Raw genomic sequence first — 27,109 nt, 5'->3', positions numbered from 1 at the left:
GCCATTTTTTTCCCTTTATTGCATGCCTAGTCACTGTACTAATGGGAAAATGGTGACTGCACTCAAATGTGTGATTAAAAATCAAATGCTAATTTGCTCATCATCTTGCAAATGCTGCCGAATTATAAGTCTATTCCCTTGTTCGAATATAGGCAAATGTTTGAATTAATCTGCTGAAAAAAACGCTATGTAAAAAAAAAAGTCCATACGATGTTAATTTCCATTGGTGTGCATGCACACATTTTTTGGTACCCCACATGACAACAAATGAGTTTGGAGAAATTACTTCAGCACTTCTTTCAGTTTTTTGAGATACATACTTTTGACTTTTCCAACTTTCAAGACAAAGGAAGATTGTTTGAATGTGCTCTCATTCTACATGTCCATGAGAAGAGAACTAAACTATCCAGAACACAGAGAGGGGAAGACAAACATGGTGCAGGGGGGAAAGGTTAAAAAAAAGTAGAATACAAGAAAAGAAAATACGAGAGAGATGTTGAGGGGGGAAAAAGGAGATAGCAGATGCTGAAGGAAAAGAAAAAAACAAACAAAAAGAAGAAAAGTGGTAGACTGTATTTGGTAATGAGGAGGAGACCTCACAAGTGTAATGGATCCATGTCACTCCCTGTGGGAATAGAACTTGAGCCCTTTCTGTATTCATCTCCTTTGGCAACTTACTTTGGGTGAGAAGTTGTGTTGGTAAATATGCCAGAGAAAATTGGCCGCAAATATCGGGTGCAGAGGCTCACAGGAGAAGACTTGTGATGCAACCTGCCCTTCCCAGAGAGCAACAGCACTCACGTTCCCAGATAATCAGAATTTCAATTTCATTGTGCCCACTACAGCAAGACATCAGACACCAGTTGCCCAGTCCGTGGTGTAGACTCTTGTGACACTCTATCAGCATTTTACACTTTTGCCCTGAATACGCCTTTAAGTTTACTATGTTCCTTCTTATCTGGGGGGGGGGGGGGGGGTGCTCTCTCTCCTGCTCTCAATAAAGTCTTATAAGTTTGATGGGGGCAGGAGATATCTCCATGGAAACCAAAGATAGTAGAATTAGACACCCCCACACACCTCCACTCCCACAAGGGGAGCCCACAGCACCAGGAGGCAAGCTTGAGATGGACCAAACAACCAGGGGTGAATCGATTCAAAGCCCTCCGCTGAGAATGAGGCCTCCCTGCCCGTCTGTCTCTAGTCTGCTTGCTATGCAGCCACCAAATATCCAGCAATAGCTTTGCTTCTAGCAATACAGTAATTTATTTCTTATTTGTGTCTGTCACCTTATGTATTTTTTACTCATTATTATCATAACAGAATGTTACTTCTCATACATTTTTACTGACATTAGTATCAAGAAAATTTAATTTAGTCTGTGAACACATTACCAGGCCACAACTGTGTGTTAGAATGCAAGATTCCTATTACTGCACAATGCATGCTACGAAAATGTTAATCCAACTTTTGGGAAAGTAATAGCGCATTTTATGTTTATCAGTGTTTGTACACAGTACATCACAATATCCACGATAAGGCATGATACATTTTGAATCTATGTGTAGAAAGGTGAGTGAGGACTAGGCCAGAGTACAATTAGGTAGCATGTTGCCATGACAACAAAACTTACCAGGAGGTCCACAGAGTGGTCCAAGAGTTGCTGTGGATGCTGGTCTGATGCTTTCATCATATCTTGGCACTTCTTGCTCTTCATCCTCATCCTCATCGTCCACCTCGGAAGAAGACGTGTTCTGTTCATTGGTGTGAGATATGATAGGTGAGGCTGTCTGGGATACTATTGGTTGTTGACTGCCAACCCAAAGGGCGCCCCCATCTTCCCGTACCGGGTGGGTGGAAAGGGGAAGACCTGCTCCCGTTGCGTTCATCATGTTACTCCAAGATATTGACCTTTGGCTGATAGTAGTACCTCGAGGTTCAAAGCCCTGTAGAGATTAAGCAAACAAACACCTTGCTAGCAATGTTTATTTAACCTACAAGTGCAGTTTTGGGGAGAATCTTATTTGAACATGATAATCAAATTTGCATCTGAGCAACGTGGAAATCCTCTTGTTTCTTGAATGGAGTTTGGGTAATGAGATCAGCAAATTTTATTTCATTGACTTTTTAGGACAGAAATCTCTTTCTACCCACTTTATACCTCTGTCAAAGTAAGATTTTAACCTGTTGAGGATGGATTGATTTAGCTATAACACGCATTTTCCATAAACACCTGCCCGAGTATTCTCAGGACTCGTCTTCAACAGATTAAAAAAGACATCGATGTTGCTCTAATAAACCTTTTTTTTTAAAATGTTTCAAAATGAGATGAATTTCATACCTTCACCATCCTACATCAATGAAAGTGGCATGGCATTACAAATCCATATCATTATCATCAACATCATCAATTAAAGGACAAGTTCACCTTCATAAACATAAGGATTGAGAGAATGTAGCAATATTAGTAGAACACATCATTGAAAGTTTGAGGAAAATCAGACAATCCGTTCAAAAGTTATGAATTTTTGAAGTTTTTGTGCAGTACCCGCTGGATGAGAAGACTACTGCAGTGTATGAATAACTTAGATGTCACATGCGTACAACAATATAAGGAAAATATAAAGAGATTTTCACAAAATTCCATCTTTTGAAAGAAGTACACTTTCCCCTGACTCGTTACCGACAAATGTTATGGGTAATATTATTCCCCCTGCCTTTAGAAAGAGGCAAGTCAAGTGCTCTTTTATTATGCGAAAAAAGTGAAAATATGTTGAATTTTCTTTTACATTTTCTTTATACTGTTGTACGCATATGACTCACCAGCTGTAGTAGTCTCCTCATCCAGCGGTTCCAACACAAAAATTTTAAAAATTCATAACTTTTGCATCGATTGTCCAATTTTCCTCAAACTTTCACTGATGTGTTCTACTATTATTGTTGCATTCTCTCAATCTTTATGTTTATGAAGGTGAACTTGTCCTTTAAGTTTGAACTTTGGTGAATATGCTCCTGCTGGGCACCAAAACACAAGCAAGAAACTAATGCCATATACCACCATTACCTTGTGGCTTAGAAGTGATCATTTTGAGCAAAGCTTTCTAGCCAAATGAAATGCCAGGAGAAAATCATCTTCATAGAATTTGCCACAACACTAGGGGAATTAAGAATGAGATGACGACTGAGGGGGCTGGGTTAGACATGATCAAAACAACATCCTATGAAGCCCGTGAGTTACCCATCTACTGTTATGGATTGCGAAAGAAGGCCAGCGAGTCAGAATCTCCTGACCTGTTTGTGCTAACTAAAGAAAAAAAAATGTAATTGACTCTTCTTCTTATGTGCGTGGGTGGAGTCAGAGTTGGGATGTTTTTCCATTTCGTACAACAGGCGAGGCATCAGGGTACTTCACTTCTTGGACAATACATTTACTTCGTTTCCCGTTGCTGTATCCTCTTACAGGAGTCTGATCATACCAAATGATGTAAGTGTTGGCAGAACTAGATAGAAATAGGGGGGGGGGGGGCAGGAGAGGGAGGGAGGGATCATGTCCACAGCTCCTGAGTTGATGGCTGTATACTTCACAGAAATGGCTGGAACGTGGAGATGTCATTTTTCTTGATGAGCTGTGGGTTGATGTTTTTGTTTTTTAATTATTTCACTTGAGTGTCCACATTTGCCCTGAATATTGAATAAGCTGATACACATAAAGAATCAGTCTTGGTGTAAACAAGTACCTGCTGCAGCATCATCAAGCTCAGGAGTTCACAAACAAAAGGCTACATGCGAAAAACAGACCAAGGAGATGTTTCATAAACAACAGTTTCCCTGAATGTGCTATGAGCTGCTCCCTCCCTGAGATATGAGCATCCTACCTCAAAACACGAGATGACAGTAAATGCAGACTTCTCCTACTAACTAGCATGATAATGAGGACAGGATAAAAACAGATATTCCATATATTTGCCGTGAAAGCAAACATAAGTGTGGAAACAAAGCACGTTCCGCACATGGACAGGTAACTAGGAAAACAACCTTGGTTCAGAGAAACTGTCTAAGATGTCCTTTCATTAGACAGGTAGGAGGGCGTTCCCATGGCAACCTAGATCTTACTGTTAGCCGTTAGCCATCCAAGGCAAACATTTCACATTTCTAGTTCTTGAATCACCAGTAAGGGACATTTCTGATGACAAACAGGTATAGTCTGATACAATGAACGTGACTCCAGATGTGATGACTGTATTGATACTGTGTTGTCGATCGAGTGGCAGGCACTGCCAATTTTATGTATGAGATGAGTGTGATGTGTGGTATCCAAGGTTTCCTCATAGATATCTCACTGATATCCGCTGGCCAGAAAACTGACCAGTGCTGGCCGGGAATAAAAGCTAACAAAATATCAGCGCCAGATAAGAACACACAAATATCCTCTGACCTTTACATATTTCCACCAGAGCTAGTGCATGTGTGTGACTCTGTGTGTCTGCAGGCCCTATCTGCTCGCTGTGAGATGGAAATTACTAGTCCGAAATCTGCTCCATAAGAAATTTTGTAAAGAAAAAAGAAAAAAAGAAAAAAAAAAGAAAAGAAATGCAGAAATATTTCTCACAAGCTCACAAAGTCTGTCAAAAAGCTTGTCAAACTGACTTCACTTTCTACCATTCACAAGGTAGAGTTAGTAAGTCATGTTACTGATATGAAATGGGCATAACTTTTTGTCATGCTTGACGCATTCACCGTTTCTCATTATAAGGAACAAAACAATAGAAAGATATCATTGTGCTAGATACATGCTTCAGACTCGTATCATATCACAAAAATATAAGACACAGGAACATTTCCTAAATATATTTCATGAATTGGATGGGTATGAGATGACCGATCTTCTTAGATTTATAAGACATCACAACTGAGAAAATTGTATAGGTTCATATATATGAACTTACTATATTCTCTACACAGTGGACTCCATTATAACAAAGTCCTCGGCAGTTTTCTTTCATTAATATGAAATCTCGTTATAACCAAACAAACAAACAATAAAAAAACATAGAGCGGGTAATGTTGTGGCCTGAATTTTTATTTTGTTGTAACCAGAATTTCATAATAACTGTGTTCGTTATAAAAGGAGTGCACTGCAGTGTTGTTTAAAGGATTTCTGATTTGTGGTAAATGTTTGTAATACAAATGACAATTTTAAATGGAACTAACACTGAAAGGTCTGTGGTAGCTTTGCTGTAATGTACCTAAGACCTAAATAAGTCTGGAACTTGAGAGAGGGAGAGAGAGTGATAGAAAGAGAGAGAGAAAAAAAAATGAATGCAATTAACCAATTTAATCTTTACCTCACATTTTGTGACACATTACTTCTGGAACACATACTAGCGTAGTAGCACCCAATTAGCTCCCTCATTTGATCTGGTCCTCTAATTCATCAGGATTGCATCAAAGATTAATGAGTAATTTCCCCCACTTTCCTTCTAATACCACTGGCCATCTCCACTTGGGTGATAGGGAAGCTAAAGAGGTACTTTGGGTCACAACTAATTGGGAGTTTTCATTCCATGAATATAGCAGGCTCATCATCACACCATACTAAGACGAGATATCTCATCGCTATATCATGTTCTTTGTTGTTGTGTTTCCTTAGCAACATTGCTTGAGTTATCTGGTGTGCTGTGGGTCTAATCTATACCTTTATCTCTGAATTACGAAGAATTCATCTCAAATACAAATTTGTTCAAAATGGTAGCAGTGATATACAACCACAAATTAAAAGAAATAAAAGTGAAGTTACACGCAGTAACTGGAAAGTAATGCTGAATTTCTCATCACATCAGTAACAAATTAAGGGAATTTGGCAAATAGGAGCAATATCATGGTAATTTGAATTACATTTCAAAGATAGTCAGTCGATTGGCAGAGCAAGCAAAGTACAGCTTCTGCTCTTTCTTTTGGAAAGCACCATTTTGATGTCAATTCTCAGCAAAACTAAGCAATACAAAACTGACAAAAGTAGGCAATATCTGTGAACACAAACCATTATAGGCCTTGATGTCAATGTTCCTCTAACACTCATTTATATTTCCATTGTAACACAAACACTCAATGAGGTTGCAAAGCATGCAAAATAGAATGCCTCTTAAATACCAGTGCATGAATGATAAAAGTCAGTGTGTTGTTGTTGTTTGCCTGTTTCATAGGAAAAGTGCAAAGCGATATTGTATTCCATGCTGTGTACAATGCTTGTCAACCAGATGAAAAGGACAAAGAGTTGCAATGGCCTAAAATGGGAAACATCGACTATTAAGACATGACGTGTGAAAAATGACATAAAATAACAACAAATATATACATCCACAATAGACAGAGGCCATTTGTGTGAGGGAATTCTGTGACATCTGTAGCAAGCTGACCTGCAGATGACCCTAGATGGATCAGTGTACTGGTTCAGATGTCAGAATGCTCTGTCTATCTCTATTTGCATTGACAGCTGTCAAGTTTATATCCGACATTGAAATAGGTTTACTGGTACAAATTAGGAAGCATACAGTTTGATGTGTGGAGGCAATACTTCAAATGACCGGCATATTTTTTTTTTTTGCCCAGACTTTTTCTGCCTGTATGTGTGTGTGTCATGTGAATAACAATATTATTCAATCAGCAAATGCAGTTTTTCACTTCATTTCACATGTACATCTGTAGATTATAAATTTTGATTGATTGTTCATTTGTGTTTTTTTGTGATATAACTCGGCTACCATCTGTGACACACAGGAAAAGAAAAACAATGAATTGATGTGTATTCAGCCTGTGTACAAAAGTTTGATATATTTCTTAATGGACAAGATATGTGAGGCGCCAGAAAATTAGAAAAAGGAACAAATATAAAAATAATAGGAATTAGAAGCATGCCAAAGTGAGAGTGCAATAATGTGAGAAGTATCATATGAATAGACAATCGTATTCAGCCTACCAGCAAACTTTCCGTATTTCCATTATGCTGAGCAGTTACAATGCAACAGTTACAAAAAAGACAATACAGTTTGCAAGGCCTTTAGAGGGTTTAAAGTGCATAAATGCCATTCAGCTGAAATCAGCAGCCACAGTATTATATGAAAATCACCCATTCATCTTCATCAATTGCTGGCTGAATAAAGCAACACTAAACTTATTTGAATTGTAAAGAATGTCCATTAAAATGCCACAATGGTCACTGGAGTCCTTCAATGGACACCTAAATTAAAAATGGCATGGCTGAGAGAGGGCTTTGAGCCGATATGAATTATGGATGTAATTTTCTCCAGAATGGTATTCACAAAGGGAGATAAACTACATGAAAATTCTGTCGCGGGATTAAATTTCACAGCTGGGAGAGGATGCATTGTGGCGAGGAATGATGCTTGAATTACTTCAGCCGCCGTCATCATTGAGGAAAAGGCTAATGGAAATTTTGCAAGACTTTTAATACTAGCTGCTTTAAAAAAAGTTTATTGAATATAGTCAGGCCATTTTCTTCTGTACAATCGTAGGTGGATGAGATGATGGTAATGTTGTGTTCATTTAGATGATTACATTGGATACATAGTGCCAGGACATTATTTTGATAAGCTCACATTAATCTCATTCAGTCATCAGCCTTGAGTAGGTGATGGCAGTCAAAAGATATCTGATTGTAACAATGACAATCAAACATTTCAACTCTATGCTGAAATTGTCTCCACCTATAACTTTTGGCAAAGGCAGCCTTTTGAAATTGAACTTTCCATTTGATTTATTGTTTGACATGTCGTCCACTTATAACTTTTGGCAAAGACAGCCTTTTGTATCAATGCATGCTATTTTCTGCCACTGTACTGCAAGCAAACTTAATATACATTAACATCAACACAGAGCTAAAATGGCTGTCTTTAGTGAGGCAACAAGAAATAAGATGGTGTCAAATGCAATCACAAAGTACTGTAAAACACGATATATTTGCGGCACAAAAATTTCGTGAATTACAGTCAACGACCTTTCTCACGGAATTGCCACTGACGTCCGATGCATAATGTGCAGGCAAGAATTTTCGCATGCATTTTAATTTCGCGAATGTTGGCACTTGCGAAATTAAAATGCACGCGAACATTCCTTGTTTTACAGTACCTCCAAGAGCCCTGGTGTCAACACACCTAGGATAAATTGGAAATTCACTATGAGGAATTTGTCAGACTTCATATCATGTATGATGATGACCATTTGCAAAGTAGCATTTCTTTTACCCCTCAACTTGCAAGCAAGCATACTTTGTACTTTCAATCCTTCAGTTTTATCAAGCTGCATTATTCAGGGGAAAAGACTTTGCATATAAATCTCTAAACACACCAAAATAATATTCACTAAATATTTAAAGGGTAATACACATCATGTTCAAGTTGATTCCAATAGAGAAACTCTGACAAATAAAATGTTGAGTGTCTCATCAAAATTGGACCTACAGTAAGAGAGTCATGGAATTTTGATGTTTTCCATGTTTTCACAAATCAGTGATCAGTTGTAACCATAAATTTGACCTGGCAGAAGTGATGACATCATCTCTTCTAAAGTCCCTAATCACAGTTGCGCACAAATCTGGACAAAATGCTCTCTATTTTTTTTTTTTTTGCCATGAAATCAAGAAGAACAGTATGTATCAACAGCATCAAACTATTGTGACTGAACAAACTGAACAAAGATGACTTAGAGAGAAAGAACCCCCCCAAAAAAAAAAAGAAAAAAAAGAGAAAAACATGACATCAGAAATATTAAAGTGCACACACCAAAGGGAAAGTTGTAAAGTGGTGACATCGGCACTTCTTCCAATATGGTATTTTCATAGGGTGGCAATTTCTGTGCATTTTGTATAGCATAAAGCTGGTGTGAAAAAAAAAAGTGTGTGAATTTTTTGCTTGATTTATGTAATACTATTTCATGTCCTTGATTTCAAGGTAGGATATAACTGCCAGGCCATTTTTAGTTTTTCCATGTTTGCTAGTTCTGTATCAAGAGTAAATTTGCTATTGCAACGCCAACCAGTTACCTTTTACCCCTTAGCCGTTGTAGCAGCGGTGAAGGGTTTGAAGTGCTTGCTTAATTGTTGAGACTGTTCATGAAATTGAAAAGACATAAAATTCATCTCTCTTTGCAGACTAAAAATACTTGCACAAAAATTCGCACTGTTATAGCATCCATGTATTCAGTGAAAACACATAAATCTTTAAAATTCCACTGACAGTTTTCTTGTTTCAAGAGAGATTTTGATAGCACTTCTATCATTTTGTCTGACTGAGGTTACTCTATTTATCAAGGTCAACATCAACATGGTGGGTGATTGTACTTTAAGTACTGTGAAATTATTAGTTGCCCTGGAAACATCTCTTAAAACTTTCTATGCGATGTCACTCTCGCAGGAAAACTAAAACCATCAAGGACCTGGGTGAGGAATGGTTTGGACACAATATGGCTGGTAAAACGATCCTCATGGACCTAATGTGTGTCACATATCACCCAGATGTCCCGCCAGCTAATGTTAATTGACGGCCAAAGGCACCATATCCAGCAAGGGCGGTCTGCGCACCACTGATAATTACATTTCCCTCCATCACTTATACTTAATTATTCATTATGCCTCTGAGCGTGAGATAATGACTGAAAAGTGCAAATTGAACTTTCCATTTGATTTATTGCTTGACGTGTTGTCCACGCTTGCTTTGCAGTCGGTTATCTATCATGGCATGAAATTCAAAAAGTAGGACAGAGGAATGGTCTTTGGGGAGAAATGTTAAACAAAAAGGAATTGGTGGTATGATAAAATAAACCATGACAGAATGGCTGGCTGACACCTTGCTCATCTGGTACCCATCAAAAAATGAGACAAATTATGTAATGGTATTGACTCATTCATTTAATGCCTCGCAGCCTAGAAAACTTCTCATCACTCAAAACGGCAGGGATGCTTCGTACTCAGCGGCAAATAAAATTACAGGCATACATCATCCGGTACCACACCTGTGTGGTGAGCAGCTGCAATGGCGTGGGAGACTGATATTCTCAGAACGTGTCGATCCAGGGCAATTTGTCTTCACTAGAATTTCATCAATACTCCACAATATTCCGCATTTTCCCTCTAGAGTCATAACAACATCCCTACACTCATTTCATATCTACAGAAGTCGTCACAGATCACTCATTCTCATTTCAAAGTTCACTTACCTTACGAGAAATGTCTTCAAATAAAACGACAGCATTCAGAGGATCAGAATTGCACCTTGCTGTCCGAGTGATGGATCAACAAATTTTCCAGAAGTACTCCAAATTAGCTCCAGTGTTAACAACCAATGCCAAAATGGAGTCATACAGGTGGCACTTCACAATAACACTGTGACATCACAAAGAGATCTCACACACAGACAAACACACAGACACACACACACACACACACACATACACACACATTCTCGTAAGATGCTTCAACTGGTTTCTCAAGGTTCAAGGTAACTGGGGATATTCCATTATTTGTTTCTTAATTTCTTTTTTTTTAAAATTGAAAACCATGAAAAAGTAATACTTAATTCAATTTAATAAGTAGACAATCAGGCATCATGTAGTCTATAGGTGCAAACACAACAATCGAGGAAACATGTCAAATTTTCAAATTTACCCACTTAATAGTGTGAAAACTATTCACCTACATAAAGGTCCTAAATATGCAGAATGGGCAGGTGCATTATATACCCCTAAAGTACCCCTAGTGCCCTAAGAAGGCACTTTTTCATTTGCTTTAAGTACTCTGTCATAAAAGGGCATATGCCCGGTGTGAAATGTATCCCCGGTTGCTTGGAGTGAAGCACTACAACATCCTTGATTGAAGCCGTTTATGACCACACACAGACAGACAGACACACACACGCACAAACACCACAGTGATGTAAGGACCAGAGTCTTGCATCTCAAAATGTAGTTATTGGTCTTTCCTCCCACATCTTGTGATGTTGACATTTTGAGGCATCCATCAGGGTGAGATGGCCTTTCCTCTATATTTCATAACAAAGTGCCAAGAGCGTTTCACTAGCTTTTCAAAGCTTTTTCATCTTACGCTGAACTTCAGTCTTGTGATATGACTTTCAGTGTACTTTGCAGTTTGTAGTCTAGGAGATTTGTCCCACGCTACATTGAATATCCTGTGGAAATCTTAGAAAATAAGCTTTAAAACCATGTATGGGCATTGTTGAGAGTGAAGTGTAAGGTAGATAGAAAGCCAGGCAGACAATGAAATGTAAATGGATCATCCATGCTTTACTTCTTCCTGCAGGCAGCTGCTTACACTTGCACAGGATTACCATATTTATGCAGGGGCAACCGAGGCTCTTGAGCACAGGGCTTGTGATAATGTACATAATATCAGAAAGATGGATGCAGTCACAGCTACGGCCTGGAAGTGAGTTACTCTCATTTGAATAATACTGCACACGTCTCCAGAGCTAACTACTTCTCTTTTTTTTTCCTTCTAAGCAGAAACCAAGTACACACTTATTAAAGATACAATACAAACATTGAGAAAAATCATATCTTCTGAGCAAAATATATTAAATGCAAAATTAGACAATTTTATTTGCTGCATGGCTACACTGAGCTGCAAAAAACAGTTTTTGTTGTCACTACAGACTAAACTAACATGGGCGGATAGGTATACTTAGACATTTTAATAGCTATCATCACAGAAACAGCCACATGGGGACGTTTTCTTGGTTTGACAGATTTATACCTAGTCTGGGAACAACATAACGGCGCAATGTCCATAACAAAGTACAGGGAATATATCTATAACAAAATATCATCCAATATGACTGAAAGTAACTATAGCACCACCAACACTTTACATTCTGGCTTTTTGTCCACAAAGTACACACAAATTCTGTGATGTATTCTATTTAAAAAAGAAAAAATGAGTTCACTGATCCATGCCCTGCTGGGTGCACAACTTGATTTAAGATCTACTTTAACATCATACCATGAAGATCCTCAGCAATGAATGCTTCATCTCTTCAAGTTTGGCATATCGGATGTACCTGAAAGGCAGTACAAATTTATTCAGTATAATGGATATGAGAAGAACATTGACCCACTTATAAACATGTCAACAATCCCCACCAAAAATAACAAAGGATAACAATACAATCATGATATTTACTCTTAATAGGATGGGCTAATATCGACCCCATCAAGGAGGTGAGGGTATATATATCTAAACTTGTCTCACACTTATGCCAGCAAATCCATTCACATATTCTCTGAAACACACAGCACAAGTGTTTGGCTTAACTGTGCTGGTGTTTCAAAAGTGAAACTATTTTTTTTTCTAGAAGTCAATTTTGTTATCTTTCTTGTTCAAAGAATTTATAACAGGCAATGGCTATGAATCATTGAGGTATTCCTGGAAACTGATACTATAAAGCTGAAATGACTAGAATTGATTGCTAATTTCAAGATAAACGAACTTTGAAGGCTGTTTTCCGGCCTAAGCGGCATCCTGAAAGCCAGTCTTGGGGTTTCGTTTTCAGCAGTACGCTCGCCTCAACAACCCGTCAAATCCTCCATGAAAATTGCCCCCACATCAAGTATGCCAAATATGCATGATGAGGGTATATTTGGCTGCTTGAGTTCTGTTGTGATGATAAACGCGTGTTCAGCGAGTGGCAACTGATGAGTCAATGCACTGAGAAATGAGAGCATCAAACATTCGTGGACAGGAAACATTACTTTACACTGTAGCTTGCCTATCAAATGAAGAACTTTATGCTGCTACAAGGGTAAAAAGGGAACCACAAACCTTTATATCCAGCTATGTCATGACACTGTAAAGTTAGGGCTATTCCAATAAATCTTGAGCTTTGAGCAGAAGCCTCCGCCCTGTGACAGATGTTTATGCTGCTCCATGAGTGAGTTCTGGACCTGAATATGTGTGATTTATACTTTCAAATGAGATTGAGACCAATTCTGACTAGAAGCATGAAGAACCAGCTTCTTTCTTTCTCTCTCTCTCTCTCTCTCTCTCTCTCTCTTTCACCTTCTGTATCATTCCCTCTCAATGTATCCATAACATCCTATCAGTTCTGATACTCAACTCTCTAAAATTCTTGGAGCTATTTTAACAATCCAATTTGCCTGAAATCACATCAACGTGCAAAGTCATAGATTGCACAGATGTTCTGGGGCCCTTTGGCTTTCCTTGGACTCAATCCTATCACATGGAATTTATTTCATGCTCCAAAATGGCCCTGTCCACTGACAAGAACAAAAACAAAGACATGGCATGGACAGAAAAGCAAACAAACACACAAACTGTAGAAATGTCGAACATCTTTTCAGCACCTCAAATAAACATAAATGCTTAATGTCTTCCCAGGGCTTGAATTTGGTTTTCAAACAACATCCCATCCCCAGGGCATAACAAGAAAAGCAAAAATGCATTTGTGATCCCACTCCTGTCATACCTATTTGTACAGTTGCAAAACCACCTATATGGAAATGTAGTTTTAGATACACGTATATCTCACTCAATGTTAACACTACTATTGCTGATATGACCTTATTTTTGTAACATTACAGGTCCTTCAATTTATGTGCATGATGATCAAGGAAGAATACATTCCTCTTCTCAGCTATCTAAGCAGATAACTGGTTGCCAAGCCATGTTATTGGCTTGGGGTATAAAAAACAAAACAAACAAAAACAAAAACACCAAAAAAAAGACCTCTCTGAGATAAAGCTGTGGTGAATGCATTTTAAGTAAAGATGCAAACACTCTTAGGGTGATAGAACTTAGGAAGTAACACTGTGATAATACTGGGACAGTTTCCATCACTCGATGTCTTAAAAAACAAAATCCTAAAGCAAAATAGAACACTTTGGATACATCCTTTTTCCTCTTTTTTTTTTCCCTTCTCAAAAGAGATGATTCATTGAGCTGTCCTAAGATGAGAGACTGTGTTAATAAACACAAACACACAAGCTGTAAGACACAAGTTTGTACTGGTAACATTTGATTGGAAGAAAACAAACCATTGGCCACCAGAGCCATCTCTCCTCGTCTGACACTTTGGCCCCTCTAAGAGAAGGTGGCTAAAGATAACACCGGACAGTGCCAAACAAACAAATCATTTTCTTCCCATCCCAAAACTGACATGGCATGCAAGACTTTCCATCCTTGGACCCACTGGTGAGAGATGATGCAAACTGATGACAAAAGTCTCGGGGGAAACATCCTCCGGAGAGCCTCCTCGTCTCTTTACTTCCGGTTCCAGCCTGCATACCCACCTGGCTCGGTGAGAAAGGTTAGTGATACATCAATCCACTTCCAACCCACATCACCAAATACCCTGCCATCAATCCCGAGGGGCTTGGGTGCTGTCTACTCCAAGCATGAAAACACAAACTGAGGCAGGTCTTACTGCTTGCCTAGAGAGAAGAAAGCCAAGGGGTACACAATTATGAGTCACTTTTGGGAGTTTCTCCCAAATTTCATCAGACCTCCATGCTTCATTGAAAGGGGATGGGAAAAAGGAAACTACGTGATATGTACATCTGCAAAACATCATCATGATGTACTTTTGGGAATAATGCCAACTGTCTGAACTATCTAGGGATTAACATAATTGTATGGCATGAACTTGCACACTACAACCTTTCGAGTTTGCACTCTGTTAAGAATGATGAATTGATGTCACCAATAAGGATGAAAAAAAAAACAACTAACTTAGTCTTGAGAGTTTTCTATGCAATTTTGTTTTGATGACAACAGAAATGTGGGACAATCACCTCATGTGTAAATATGCAGTTGTGTTTTCCCATTTGCTGGAGAGACGATGTTCACCACAGTTTGTTAGAGGATGATAAGGATCTTTTTGAGGATCTTAAAACTCCATGGTATGCCCATATCAAGGCTACCTCTATCCGGTAACACATCTGGCCTTGCAGGGTGAAGCCAAATCCTACGTCATGAGCTGAGACAATGTTTGGCAATGGTTCCTGGGCGCTAGGTGTCATTGTACATGCCGAGAAGGACAATCATAAAATTACTGACCAGACTGCAGGCAGCAATGATTACCTTTTCCTCCTTCTAACACAACTAAGACAGAATTAATGGTCAGCAAGCTGGCCTTATAGCTGGTGAAGTGTCATAAATCAAAAGTTGACCATCACTTTATCTGTGTGCTCTCGGTATAATGAGAGGGGTACTGCTGGATGTATCAAACAGGAGACCTTTACTCACATACCAGTAGGCCCCTATTCTATTTCTAAGATGCTTTCAACATCACATCTGTAGAACTTTTTTTTTTCTTTTCTTCATCAACCCATCATTACTACATGATTACTGACACTAATAGACACGTTGAACGACTAAAGTTCAAATTTGACATATGAAAACTTAAACAATTTGAGCATTGAAGAAAATTTCAATATGTTTTCATTCAAATTTGTCTTGTTTTTTTTTTCTCGCCAATGAAGATATCAAATCTTGTTGAATTTGTTGGTATGTACCTTGGATTAATTAATTTCAGTAATCTGTGGCAAAGCAGATGTAATGGTTGGTGGAAGTTAATCTGCAAATATCTTCACTGACAAGAACTTACCAATGTTATTGAAGAAATGGTTTAACCCTTTTTGTGCCAGGGACTTTCGGTAATGTGTAAAGCGCTGTAAGGTTTACTGTGTCAATCTGGACTCAGAGCTCACAAAGGATTAGAATAAAATTGTTTCAAGTGCAATTCCTCACCACATTCAGGTTGAATTTAATAAAAACAGAAAAATCAGATGAACAGAATGACACTATTTTCATCAAAATCAGGTATAACACAAGCAGGGTACAGACATTTACACTTCTACATTCTTACCGCATTATGTTGCCTACAAACAAATTGGACACAGATACTCTCTAATTCGTTTGAACACGGAATATTCTTGCATTCATGCTTTTGGTTAATAATTTAGCAACCAGCCGCTTTCTCCCTAACAATCGTTGTTGCTAGGTTATCGCAAGGTTGTACTAAGAATTGAAATTGAAGGAAATATCTCATTCTTATTGATTTTATGTCAAGTCTGAAATTTAGTGAAGATTTGTGTAGAGTTCAGTGGGAGACTGGTGAACTGGTGACATTGTCACACCTCTGCTTGTTCGAGTATGATATGACAAATATCACAATTAGTGAAAACATTGGAAACATTGAAGCTTCACATTGTTAGTCTATCTGATTACAAAATGTTTACCGCTTTCATCTATATTTACTCATTAAAGCTACTTGAAACATGAAATGTGGAAATGCACCATAAGTGTAATCAATACACATCTAATCAAGATATGAAGGTATCTGATATCAAGCAGTAATTTCTCCATCCATTGTGAATATGTGGGTGAAACAGTGTCTTTACCAATTCATTGATTTCTACTGCTCGTCCTGGAAACGAGATATCCCGAGTCTGACAGGAAATGAAGAAGGCTACGTCCCTATAAATGTCACGTTTCATGAAAGCCGAAAAACCTCGCAATCACCCTACCGTCAACAGGTTGGCAAGTCAGATAGAATGGTCGCTGAGGTTGTCAGGACAACACAAAGGATTTGCAGGGAAAATTACCCTCTACAATTCAAAGTCCTACTCAGAGAGGTGCAATATCTCTGTCAGTGTGTGCATTCTGTGTGGCTCTCTGATTCCATTTTTCCTGTTTTCTTCCAACCTGTCAGGGACAGGAGAAATGGTAGATTGAGAATAACCTTAGGCATTCATTAGAAATGTGAATATAGATGAACTTATTACCAGAGTCAAGTAAGGTATCCCCTTTAGTTGTGTGCTAATGTAATCATGGCCAAACAGTGTTTATGACAACACCATCATGATTTATAGCAAGATAGACACAACAACCATCAATAAATATGCAGCCTTTCAGAATGGTGGAAAATATGATACTACCCAAGTCAAAGCCTGAATGGCATAGAAAAAGTTTTCACTACTCAAATTACATGCTCTGCCCACATCTCTGTGATGGGGGAAAAATCAAACAGAAGTCAATTAAGAAAGACATTCACTGGACAACAAGAAAAAGAGGTTCTTCCTTTTAGATCCTATGGATTAAATTTCACTATACATTGATGCTCTCTGCTGCTAGGGAACTTAAATTCCAATGTCCTTGCTGCTCATAACCTTGCGGTTGTTTTATAGCAAAACAGGATCATGTGATCAGAGGAGTGGAATTTATGTGACTGTGGGCCTCTCAGGATAAATTCTGATGCTTTTCTGACATTGTGAGATTAATGCAACTTAATGTACCACAAACCAGTTGGGAATGGTATCACGTTCAACAGTAATGCATGTTAGTTAGTCATTAACAATAGCACAGCAGCACTTGGTGCAGACAAGCTATCTACATCCACATCAAATTCAGACATGCGTAGATAACATTACTTTGTATGATTTTAAGACCTACACAGTTGTGGCTTCTTTATTCTGAAGTTGAAGTTGTTTTGAGCAAAATCCATGCTGTTGTTTTTATATTACATTTACATTTTTGTGTTATCTGTTTGTTTGTTGATGAAATCATTTTTATCTTGACAACCCCTAAACTGGCAATGCAGGGATGTAAAATGGAAATAAGATAATCATTTATCAATGACAAATATGTCTTTTACTCCCCCCCCCCCCCCAGTTCTCAACGGCTGAAAAATTGGTTGAAAAATTTATGACAGAATGAATTTGCAGGAACTGGACATTAACTTTAATCATATTTGTCACAAACTATTACCTTCATCATAAATAAAAACTTCTGGTGTATCAGTTGGCACATTGAGATTGAAAAGACAAAATGACTGATGGTCAGTCATTTAATTCCTTCTTCTTTACAAGGAACTTACATATATTACCAATGAGGGCCTTGAAAAACAGTTTCTATCTGAATAAAAAACAAACCTACACTCTGACTAAATATTGTTCAACTCTTATAGTGTCTTGCAAATTACAGGTTTAAAGTACAATGAAAATGACACATGTAAATATTTTGAAATGTATGATACTGATTTCTAGTATGTCTCATGATTTCACATCTACAGTAGAAAGACAAAAGGAACTTCAATGATACCTTGATACCTTGATTTTTCCATCAAAATAAATTGAAAATAATTCTTTTAAAGTTCATTCTCAAAATACATAATATTCACTGCATGGACAAAGTCCTCAAAATGTTGTGATTGCTTCAGACATTTTTTTTTTCACACATTTTAATTAGAGCAAGAAATATTCATGACCAAAAAAAAAAAAAAAATGCATCTCTCTTGGAGCCTCATCTCGCAAATTTCATTAGGAATGAATATCCTGAGGGGGATTTCTACTCCCTGCAGCAAGAGGCAACCAAGTTGAAGAGACGAGCAGCGTCTCCTTGCCAACAAACTTATCAGCCATCAGTACGTACAGACATCCGGCCCACAGCGGTCTCATTTTTGCATGATCCCTTTAAGGGCCCAATGGTATCTTGATGGTGATGCTCCCAAATCAGAGTCGGCGACATCACAGCTGGCCCTGCCCACACACGGCCAGACAATAGTCCGCGGAGTCCCATCACGCTCATACTGGGTTCTGATTGACGTCAGCATAGAGGCCTTGCGCCATAATCAGTTTAGGGCTTGGGCTAGATTGATCCTACATCTCATTAGGTGTAATAAGAAGAGATAATCTTGGCCTCTTTCAAAGACTACCTCCCAAAGTTATCCGGCTACATCCAGTGGGCGGGGGATTGATGGAGGAGGGAGAGGGATGAGGTGCAAGGGTGTCTCGCTATGGCAACACTAGATTCATCCTGGGAGTGGGAGGGATGTACGGATACAGAGAATGATGATGGACAGCAGAGGAATGTTACCAACTCATATGAGATAAAGGAATTATATTATGTTCATATTGGAAGATAATGTCTTCATCTTGCTATGAATAGTCAATTACACAAAAGACTGTGTATTCTTGGGAGAATGGACAAATAAAATACAGTTCAACATTAAAAGAACTCACAGAAATCTACATGTCCTGCATGTTATACCTACACACTATTCCTTCCACCCCCAGTATTGTAAAGCATAAGACTGTATAATTTTGCAATCATGAATGATGTATATTCTTGTTACTGTTTGCGAAAAAAGAGACTTGTTTACCATTTTACTACAATAATAAGATATCTATTATATGATATTTCAATTGAATACAGATCAATGAGGAAACACTATGTTTTACAATGGATCAAGTGAGAATAATTGAAAACTTCAGAGACAATAAACTACATGTATTGCACTTTACCATGCATGACATATAGCATGCCTGTGTGAGTTTGACTGCTGACAAGGTGTTTTCCTTCCGTCCAACCCAACCATCAAACTTATCTAATGCTTTCTGATGACCCCTGCAGTCAAGTTTTGCCATAAATTGAATGGAACAAGAGAGAAAATCCATCTTTTTATGTGATTATATTTATCATACCAAATGCTGTGCCAAGTTAAGAGACCTTAAAGATATTCCCGAATGACTTATGAGATGTTTGCAACATGCCTAATTATAAACTCTACAATAAACTGCAAATTAATGTTGAGCAGGATCTTTACCCCCATGCAAAGCATGTACGAGTGGACAGAGATATTTGATTTTGGTTACAGGGTTGATTAAAGTACTGATGATAGCAATACCAGCAACAATGTGCAGCAAAATACTTAATTGTCTATCTAGGGGTGATCTCATACAAACCATATATTGTGTGTGTGCTTGTCTGTGAATGGTTGATGACAGGAAAAGACAGGAAATTCACTATATTGAATATATTATGCCATATATTTAGCAAGTCTAATATTTCATGAATCAGGACTTCCAAACAAATTTGAGAGTGGCTAAATTTGCAATCATGGAATATAACAGTCATAAATGGAGAAATGTACACATACATGTTGCATTCATGTCAGAACCAAAGCCAATAATTTTGCATGCTGTTAAATTCATGAATAGCACCCGACTTACAAAATTTGTGAAAATAAAAATCCCGCGAAATATATGCCCTATATAGTAAAAAAAAAAGAGACAACAAATCAAAGAAAGGACAGGAGAGAAGTATGAGTGTCTTGGAGTGAGATCCTCAGAAATGATGTGGGCGTCGACTGATTAGTTAAGGGATAGAAGTGGTCAAACTGAAATACTCTCAAAGGTCTGAGAGGCATGTAGAGGATTGAAAGATAATTCCAATGGTAAAATCTTAGGAAACAGAACCGATATCATTTTACTAGAGTCTTGAAGCAAGCTCAAGTGTTCTTTTCCTAATAGATGCAGCCAAGGGCCATATTGAGTGACCTTCTTCATATCAGAGGAAAACATCTTGATGTTAAAGTTTCAGCAGTAAGCAAATGGGTTTGATGACGGTCAATCTAGGATGCATGATAAAGAAAGGAAAGTCACAATTAAGCACATAGTGCAGTATTAGTGATCTCTCCTCATCTCTTCACTCTTTCTCTCTCTATAAATCTATCTCTCTATCTATTTTTTCTATCTGCCTCTTTCTTCACGGTCCTACTCTCTACTTCTCAACTCCTCCCACTTCATATCAGAGAAATTCTGCCTTCATTCACTTGTCACATTGATAAGTAATTAAATATTCCTGTTAAATAATATAATAATGCACGGTCTATCAATTCAAATGAAACTTCTGAAATATATCATGTCAACTGGTTGCCTGAGTATGGCTTAAATAGATACCTGGCTGCAGGGCTACCTGTAAGAGTGAAGTTTCAAAGGGCTACTTGCCCTACATTTTGCATGGGATGATATTCATTGAGCTATACTTCCAATAATCTTTTCTTCTGCCTCAATAGAGGATTACTTGTGTTATCTAGACAATCACCTTTATATGAATTATCAATCATCATTGGTATACAACCATTTATCTTAGATTTTTTGTGAGCAATACATTGTACTTTTACTCCAGTAGATACCTATACTTTTACTCCAGTAGATACCTATACTGATATGAGAACCTGTAACAGAGGGACCTGATTTCTTGAGAAATTCAAGAAATGTGCCATTCTTTGTTGGTTTGTGTTTTTGAAAAACCACACAACAACAACAATAACTAATACAGTTGAACCTCTCGTATCCGGACAAGTCGGGACCGGGGCTCATCCGGATAAGGGATTTGGCCGGATACGGGAGACTCAATGCTTTGTACATGTACATACATACACATGTACTGATGTAGCCTATTGTAGTACCACATGTAGTAATGTGTATACTGCAACCTTTTCATTGTTACATTTGGGGATGTTTGGGGATGTTAAAATGTCTGAAGGTAAGCAATTTGGAAGGAAATTTGATGTAATGTATGTTAATCATGTTGGAAGTAATATGTAATTCATGTGTGTTTGTATAGGAGTTCTCAAGGAGTTGGGAATCCCCCTTTCCTCCCGTAATTATTTAAAAAGAAATCGCGGCAAGATTGCATCCGTATAATAGAGAGATCCGGATAAAGGAGGCCGGATAAGAGAGGCTCAACTGTACAATACATGTATTACAATAAAAAGAAGTAAGAATTATGTGATGAAGAAGCTGCAGTGAGATCTCCATTCAAAATCACTTACGGTGACTTATCAATACACACATACAAACAAACAAACAAACACAAACACATTCATGTCATACATCTAAGTGCATTTCCACACATTTCCAAGAGATAATTATAGATCATTAATTAAGAATATCTTTTTCATGTAGGTAATGGTCACAACAGAACACAAAGCTCTAAAGAGTAATATAGCAATAAGTCACGGATCCTATAAACTACGTCCATATAATTATTCACTTTGTACTTGGCTCAACTCTAAATGCTTGTGTAGCACCACACACAAGCAATCTTACAAGAGTTCATAATGAAAGTACAGTCTGCTGCAAAATAGTATTTGAGAAACGTTTCACAAATGAATGATGACAATTAATAGTGATGCCTTCCCATTTTGTCTTTCTCCATAAAGATGCGACATCACATTGTATTTGGTTTGACATGATTGATGAATCTATGTCTACAAGGTAAAAACAAAGCAAACACGCAAACTGCAATGCAGCAAAATCAGTGACATGTAGATCTATACAGGGATTGCAACTCGTACATGTCGGGATCTGGTTCATAATTTTGCTCCAACTTGATTCAAGGATGAAACGATTTCTCTGCTAATACATCTCTGATACCAGTCCATCAGCTCACGATGTAATCCTCGGCTATGGCGGCCCACCATGTGATACTGGGCTTCCGGTGAGACCGGTGCATGGGCGGGGATGGTGTAGCCAACCTAGCAGGAGGCCAATTTGGAATCAGATGCCCCAAATACCTCCCTCCAAATCAGCTCCTTCTATCGTATTTCAGATTCAGTCGGGCAATTGAGTCTGAAATTCAAATCCATAGATTTATTGGTTGCACTCACAGATTAATTAGCATTGAAGGAACAACCTTCCATAGGTTTGCAAATTCAGGGCTCAAAGTAACAAGATACATGATATCTGGATACAGCTAGTTTCTTGGAAATACAGTATAGTCCACACACAACGTAAATTCTTGAAGCATAGTTTGCTTGGACTGCACGTGGTGTAATGAGATTTTGTTAATCAAAATGTCTCAAAATATCGTTGAACAAAAAGAGGTTAAACAATAAGCCTAATGAATCAAATAGCATTACTCAGGCAGAGGGTTAAACGAGAGTTCAGATGTTAAAACATGCATGACCTGCTTCAAAGTTTGTATTTCATTTCCAAACAGGCATCCTGATCATGTGTTGAATCCCAAAGTGTGATGTTTCTAGAACTGTAACATATGTTCCTATGAAACATTCACTTCAATTTCAAAGAAGCATACACCTGAATTGAATTATTATGAACGATACTGGCAAATTTATGAGACTCTTGATCACGATTTTATTGCTATTTCAGCATTCCTCCAAACAAGTGACAAATTCTTCTTACTCAATAACTCATGCTCTGAATCGATTGCCAATATTTTCATGACAGCTGATATAACAGAATCACACAGGTCAAAGAAATGACTTGGAAAGAAGTTAACCCTGTTCCTTTGGCTTCAGAACTCACATGCAAACTAAAATATCTGAATACATCAACCTGGATTTAGGCCACTATGTCGGATGTGCCAATGCATCAAGCTACTATAGCTACTTCCTCTCCACCCCCACCCCTTCACCCGCCATTTCACCTTCTCTCTCTCTATGGTTGTTTTTTTTTTTCCTTCCTTCCCCTACTCTTCTAGCTGGATTTTTCTTCTTCCTTTACGTTCTTTTTACTACCTATCTATGTCTCTCCTTATTGCACAACCAATGCAATGGTGCTACTGCACGGTGAAAATATGATACTGTAAAATGGGGAATGTTTATGTGCATTTTAACTTTGCGAATTTCGGGAGAGCCAAGATTCGCGAAATCAAAATGCACATGAAAGTTCTTGTCTACACTATACGCATTGAATGTTAAGAGGCAACTCGCGAAAATTTCATGCCGCGAAATAGGCCGTTGGCTCCAATTCGCGAAAACTTCATGCTGCAAAATGTTGTGTTTTATAGTAATCCATCTAACTTTGCTAGTGGCTTTATCTCATCCCAGGACTGTCAAGACCATTCAATCATACTTTTCACTGTGCAATGTAGCTTTGATGGTTTCTCTTTTTTTTTTGTCTTGATCTTGGACATAGGCCAATCAATGTCTTGCAGATAGGCCTAGCTGCACTTTACCTGGTATATTATACACACCATATGGATTGCTATTCTGTGTAAGTTGTAGCAAGGGAGGAATGAAATTAGATTAAATGAGAAAGGTCAATGTCAGACGCTGGACAGACCTGTGAATGGGCAGTTCATTGGAGTATATTTGATGTCTTGATTTAAGTGCGGCTAACAGATCTCGCATGCGACCATCAGGCCTTCACATGAAATGTGAGAGAAAACACGGAGTGTCCACTCCTCTGCATTCCTCTGACCTGGAACAAACAGGTCTATGGAGTGGACATCGAGAGTGTAGTTCACTTAATGAGGAAGGGAGCGGAAATGAAGACAGACAGATTATGAAATAGAGAGGGAACCAATCAGATGGACAGAGTGAGAAGGAAGGAAGGAAGGAAGGAAGGAAGGAAGGAAAGAAAGAAAGAAGGAAGGAAATCTCAGCTGGTCATTTTCCCTTGGGAGGACAGCGTCACTGTTTTGATTTATCATTTTGCTGTAGACTTAATTCTTGATTTATTAGCATTCATTGTTCTTCAAATTGGGGATATCTTGTGCGCATGGTGTACAAATATTCAGAGAGACACGTATGAGTAAAGATGGTAGTGTGTGCAGGTGATGGGGCTGAACACATATTTTTGATGTATGTAAAATAAAATTACATGTGTACTTTTCAGTGAATTAACACTGAAAGCTAATCTGACACATGACCCAGATACATTGCAACATTCACTATCACCTCATCAGCTGATATTACCACTGCATACATGTCACATTTCACCAAGGTAATACATATTCATGCCAGACTGATCTTATACTATTTTGCATAATTGACATGAGAATTCCCATGTGATAAACTACATATGGATTAACTCTGATGATAATAGTCTACTGAATGTATTTTACAGTCTTATGTACTGGCTTTAAAATGTCATCATTTGAAGATAGATTAATCTTATTCCTAACATCCAGCACTCTATGCACAAATCTAATAAGTTTGTTGTTCTGTCTCGTCCCATCATTGTATCACCATGTATCATGTTATCAGAACAATGTATACTTCATGCTTCATCTGAACAATGTAAGTTTGAAATGTAATCTGACCTGTGACCCTGAATTTCGGTACATTTCTCTCAGAATCTTGTAAGATACTATCCTTCCTTACTACTGTAAAAACGAGGAATGTTCGCGTGCATTTTAATTTCTCAAATTTCGCGAGAGCAAAGATTCGCGAAATTAAAATGCACAAGAAAGTTCTTTTCTATACTGTATGCATTAGTGGCGATATTCGCGAAAATTTTGTGCTGCAAAAAATGCCATCCGCTCCAATTCGCAAAAATTATATGCCGTGAATATATAATGTTTTACAGTGTATCACAACACAGAGCTTTGATGATCTAACAATTGTATGAAGTAATGACAGCATGAGCAAGTATGCACAGTAAAACATGGTGCTACTGTGAAAAATAAGCAACAGATACTGAAACTGAATTACTGAGAAAATCTTAGATAATATCACTCTTAAAAGAAAGGGATTCCCCCCCCCCCCCCCTTTAAGGTTGGATGTTCAGGTGAACAGAAATTTGAAATTCATCATCAGAGGAAGGATATGAAAATTACACTGAAGTGAAATAAAAGTAAGAGAATTGGTTGAGTCTGAATGTGGAGATGGAAAATCCATCTGAGCATGGCCTGAAGTTAGAAAGAGATTGATTTCCATGCAGTGGCATCTAGGCTGCACACATACAATGAGCAGGTGATTTCTAGCGTTGACCTGACAGGTTAATCAACTGTGGAACATCCAGGACACCTCCAGCCATTGCCCTGGCAGTGGTGCCTGGCTACTGACCTCTAAGGCAGTCAGCTGGTCAAGCGGTCACTCGGGAAAGATACTGCATGTCAAGTTTGCCACTGACTTTTCACGCATCTGTGCAATTGAGACTCCATCTTTGATTATGCTGCGATAAACGCCAGGCCATGATTCAGCTTGGAGGGAGAGAAGACAAGCGAGTGTGTCCCTTCACTGTCACTAACACAGTTTCTGATAGCAAATGATACCTTTCTATGGCACATCTCCATCCATATGCAATGAAATTCCTACCCAGGAACTGGTTAAATACACTGATGTTACTGTACAACATTTGGTTCTTTTATTTTTCTTTGATTTTCCATTTTTATTCACTTTTACTTTTTTTTCCCTTCACACAATCAGCTCTCCCTGCAAGTAGATAACATTGCAAAAGTGCATGTAAGTAAGACAGTTTGGGTTTAAATATTGAGTGTAGGTGGGAGGGTGTGTGTGTGTGTGTGTGTGTGTGTGTGTGTGTGTGTGTGTGTGTGTTTCACAGCCAATACACTTAAAAGATCAAGCTAGGCTCCTTGCTGAAAGCAAGACAAAATCCCAGCAACAGTCAAAGATAACCACACATGTTGAGGAAAAACAGGTGAGAAATTCTAACTTCTCAATATTCAATCAAAACAGATAGCACGTGATTGCTACTAGTATCAACCAGGCTCTAAGTGAAGAAAAAAAAGAAGAATAAGAATAAAGAAATAGAGACAGCAAAAAAAAAGTAACTGAAAGCTTCTATAGATGCTACCACATCTGTTTCCCTGTCTTTTTTTGAGATTGCACTATCCATTTCAATTCCCAACAATGCGGAGCTCAGCGTATGTGCTAATATGTTTGCCTGAATGCAACATGCCATGTTTGTTGGGCAAACATCCTGCTAGTGGGAATGTGCCTCTCTGCTATGTGTCGGCTCTGCATAAACAATTCAGCAGCAAGCTTCCTTAACAAGAACTGTGACACATTTTGTATGCCAATGAACCTGTTCTACATAGAATGCAGACTGGTGTACAATCACACTAACATACTGCCTTCCACACTTTGGGATGAGCTGAACAACTTCAAATCTTCACAAGATAGCAGAGAGTGGTGCCACAGTCTGTGACATCTCATGTTCAGTGTATCACTTGCTTTGGATAATACTGAGCATTTTCAGGGCATTTTGTGAAAAGGGATAAAAAGTTCTAAAAGCACATTCATGTAAAGACATTAACTTCACTGGTCTAATTGAATTAATATCAGTTGACTCAGAGGGCTACAATCTCACATTAAAACTCACCTGAAGCAACCTAACCTCATTCTTGGGCAAATAAAACAAATGGGTACTTGTCAATTAAATGCACAGCACTTTTGACCCATTGCCCATTTGGGAAGTTAGAAAATATTTTCCGAACACCTCAGAACTGGTGCCTAGAGAATGATTTATGGTGGTTTGCTGCCTTCTTAGTTACATGACCTATAAAATGTCT

The 27,109-nt window shown here is 38.2% G+C and overlaps 1 protein-coding gene across 3 annotated transcripts in view; it reads right to left on the bottom strand.

Moving 5' to 3' along the window:
* The window catches only part of LOC139745602 (protein dispatched homolog 1-like), a 111,608-nt gene that overhangs the window by 5,512 nt on the left and 78,987 nt on the right, over positions 1 to 27,109 (bottom strand). For all 3 annotated transcript variants that reach the window (XM_071655996.1, XM_071655994.1, XM_071655997.1), the window contains one exon: positions 1,631 to 1,943. In XM_071655996.1, coding sequence (XP_071512097.1) covers positions 1,631 to 1,943 — 313 coding nt within the window. The remainder of the gene's footprint in view (positions 1 to 1,630; positions 1,944 to 27,109) is intronic.

The sequence above is a fragment of the Diadema antillarum genome, unplaced genomic scaffold, assembly GCF_040938485.1.
Source record: "Diadema antillarum isolate AM-2024a unplaced genomic scaffold, OU_Dant_1.0 seq00001279_RagTag, whole genome shotgun sequence".
NCBI lineage: Eukaryota > Metazoa > Echinodermata > Echinoidea > Diadematoida > Diadematidae > Diadema > Diadema antillarum.
The sequence above is the reverse complement of the archived record's forward strand: the minus strand, read 5'-3'. Positions and strand labels throughout refer to the sequence as shown.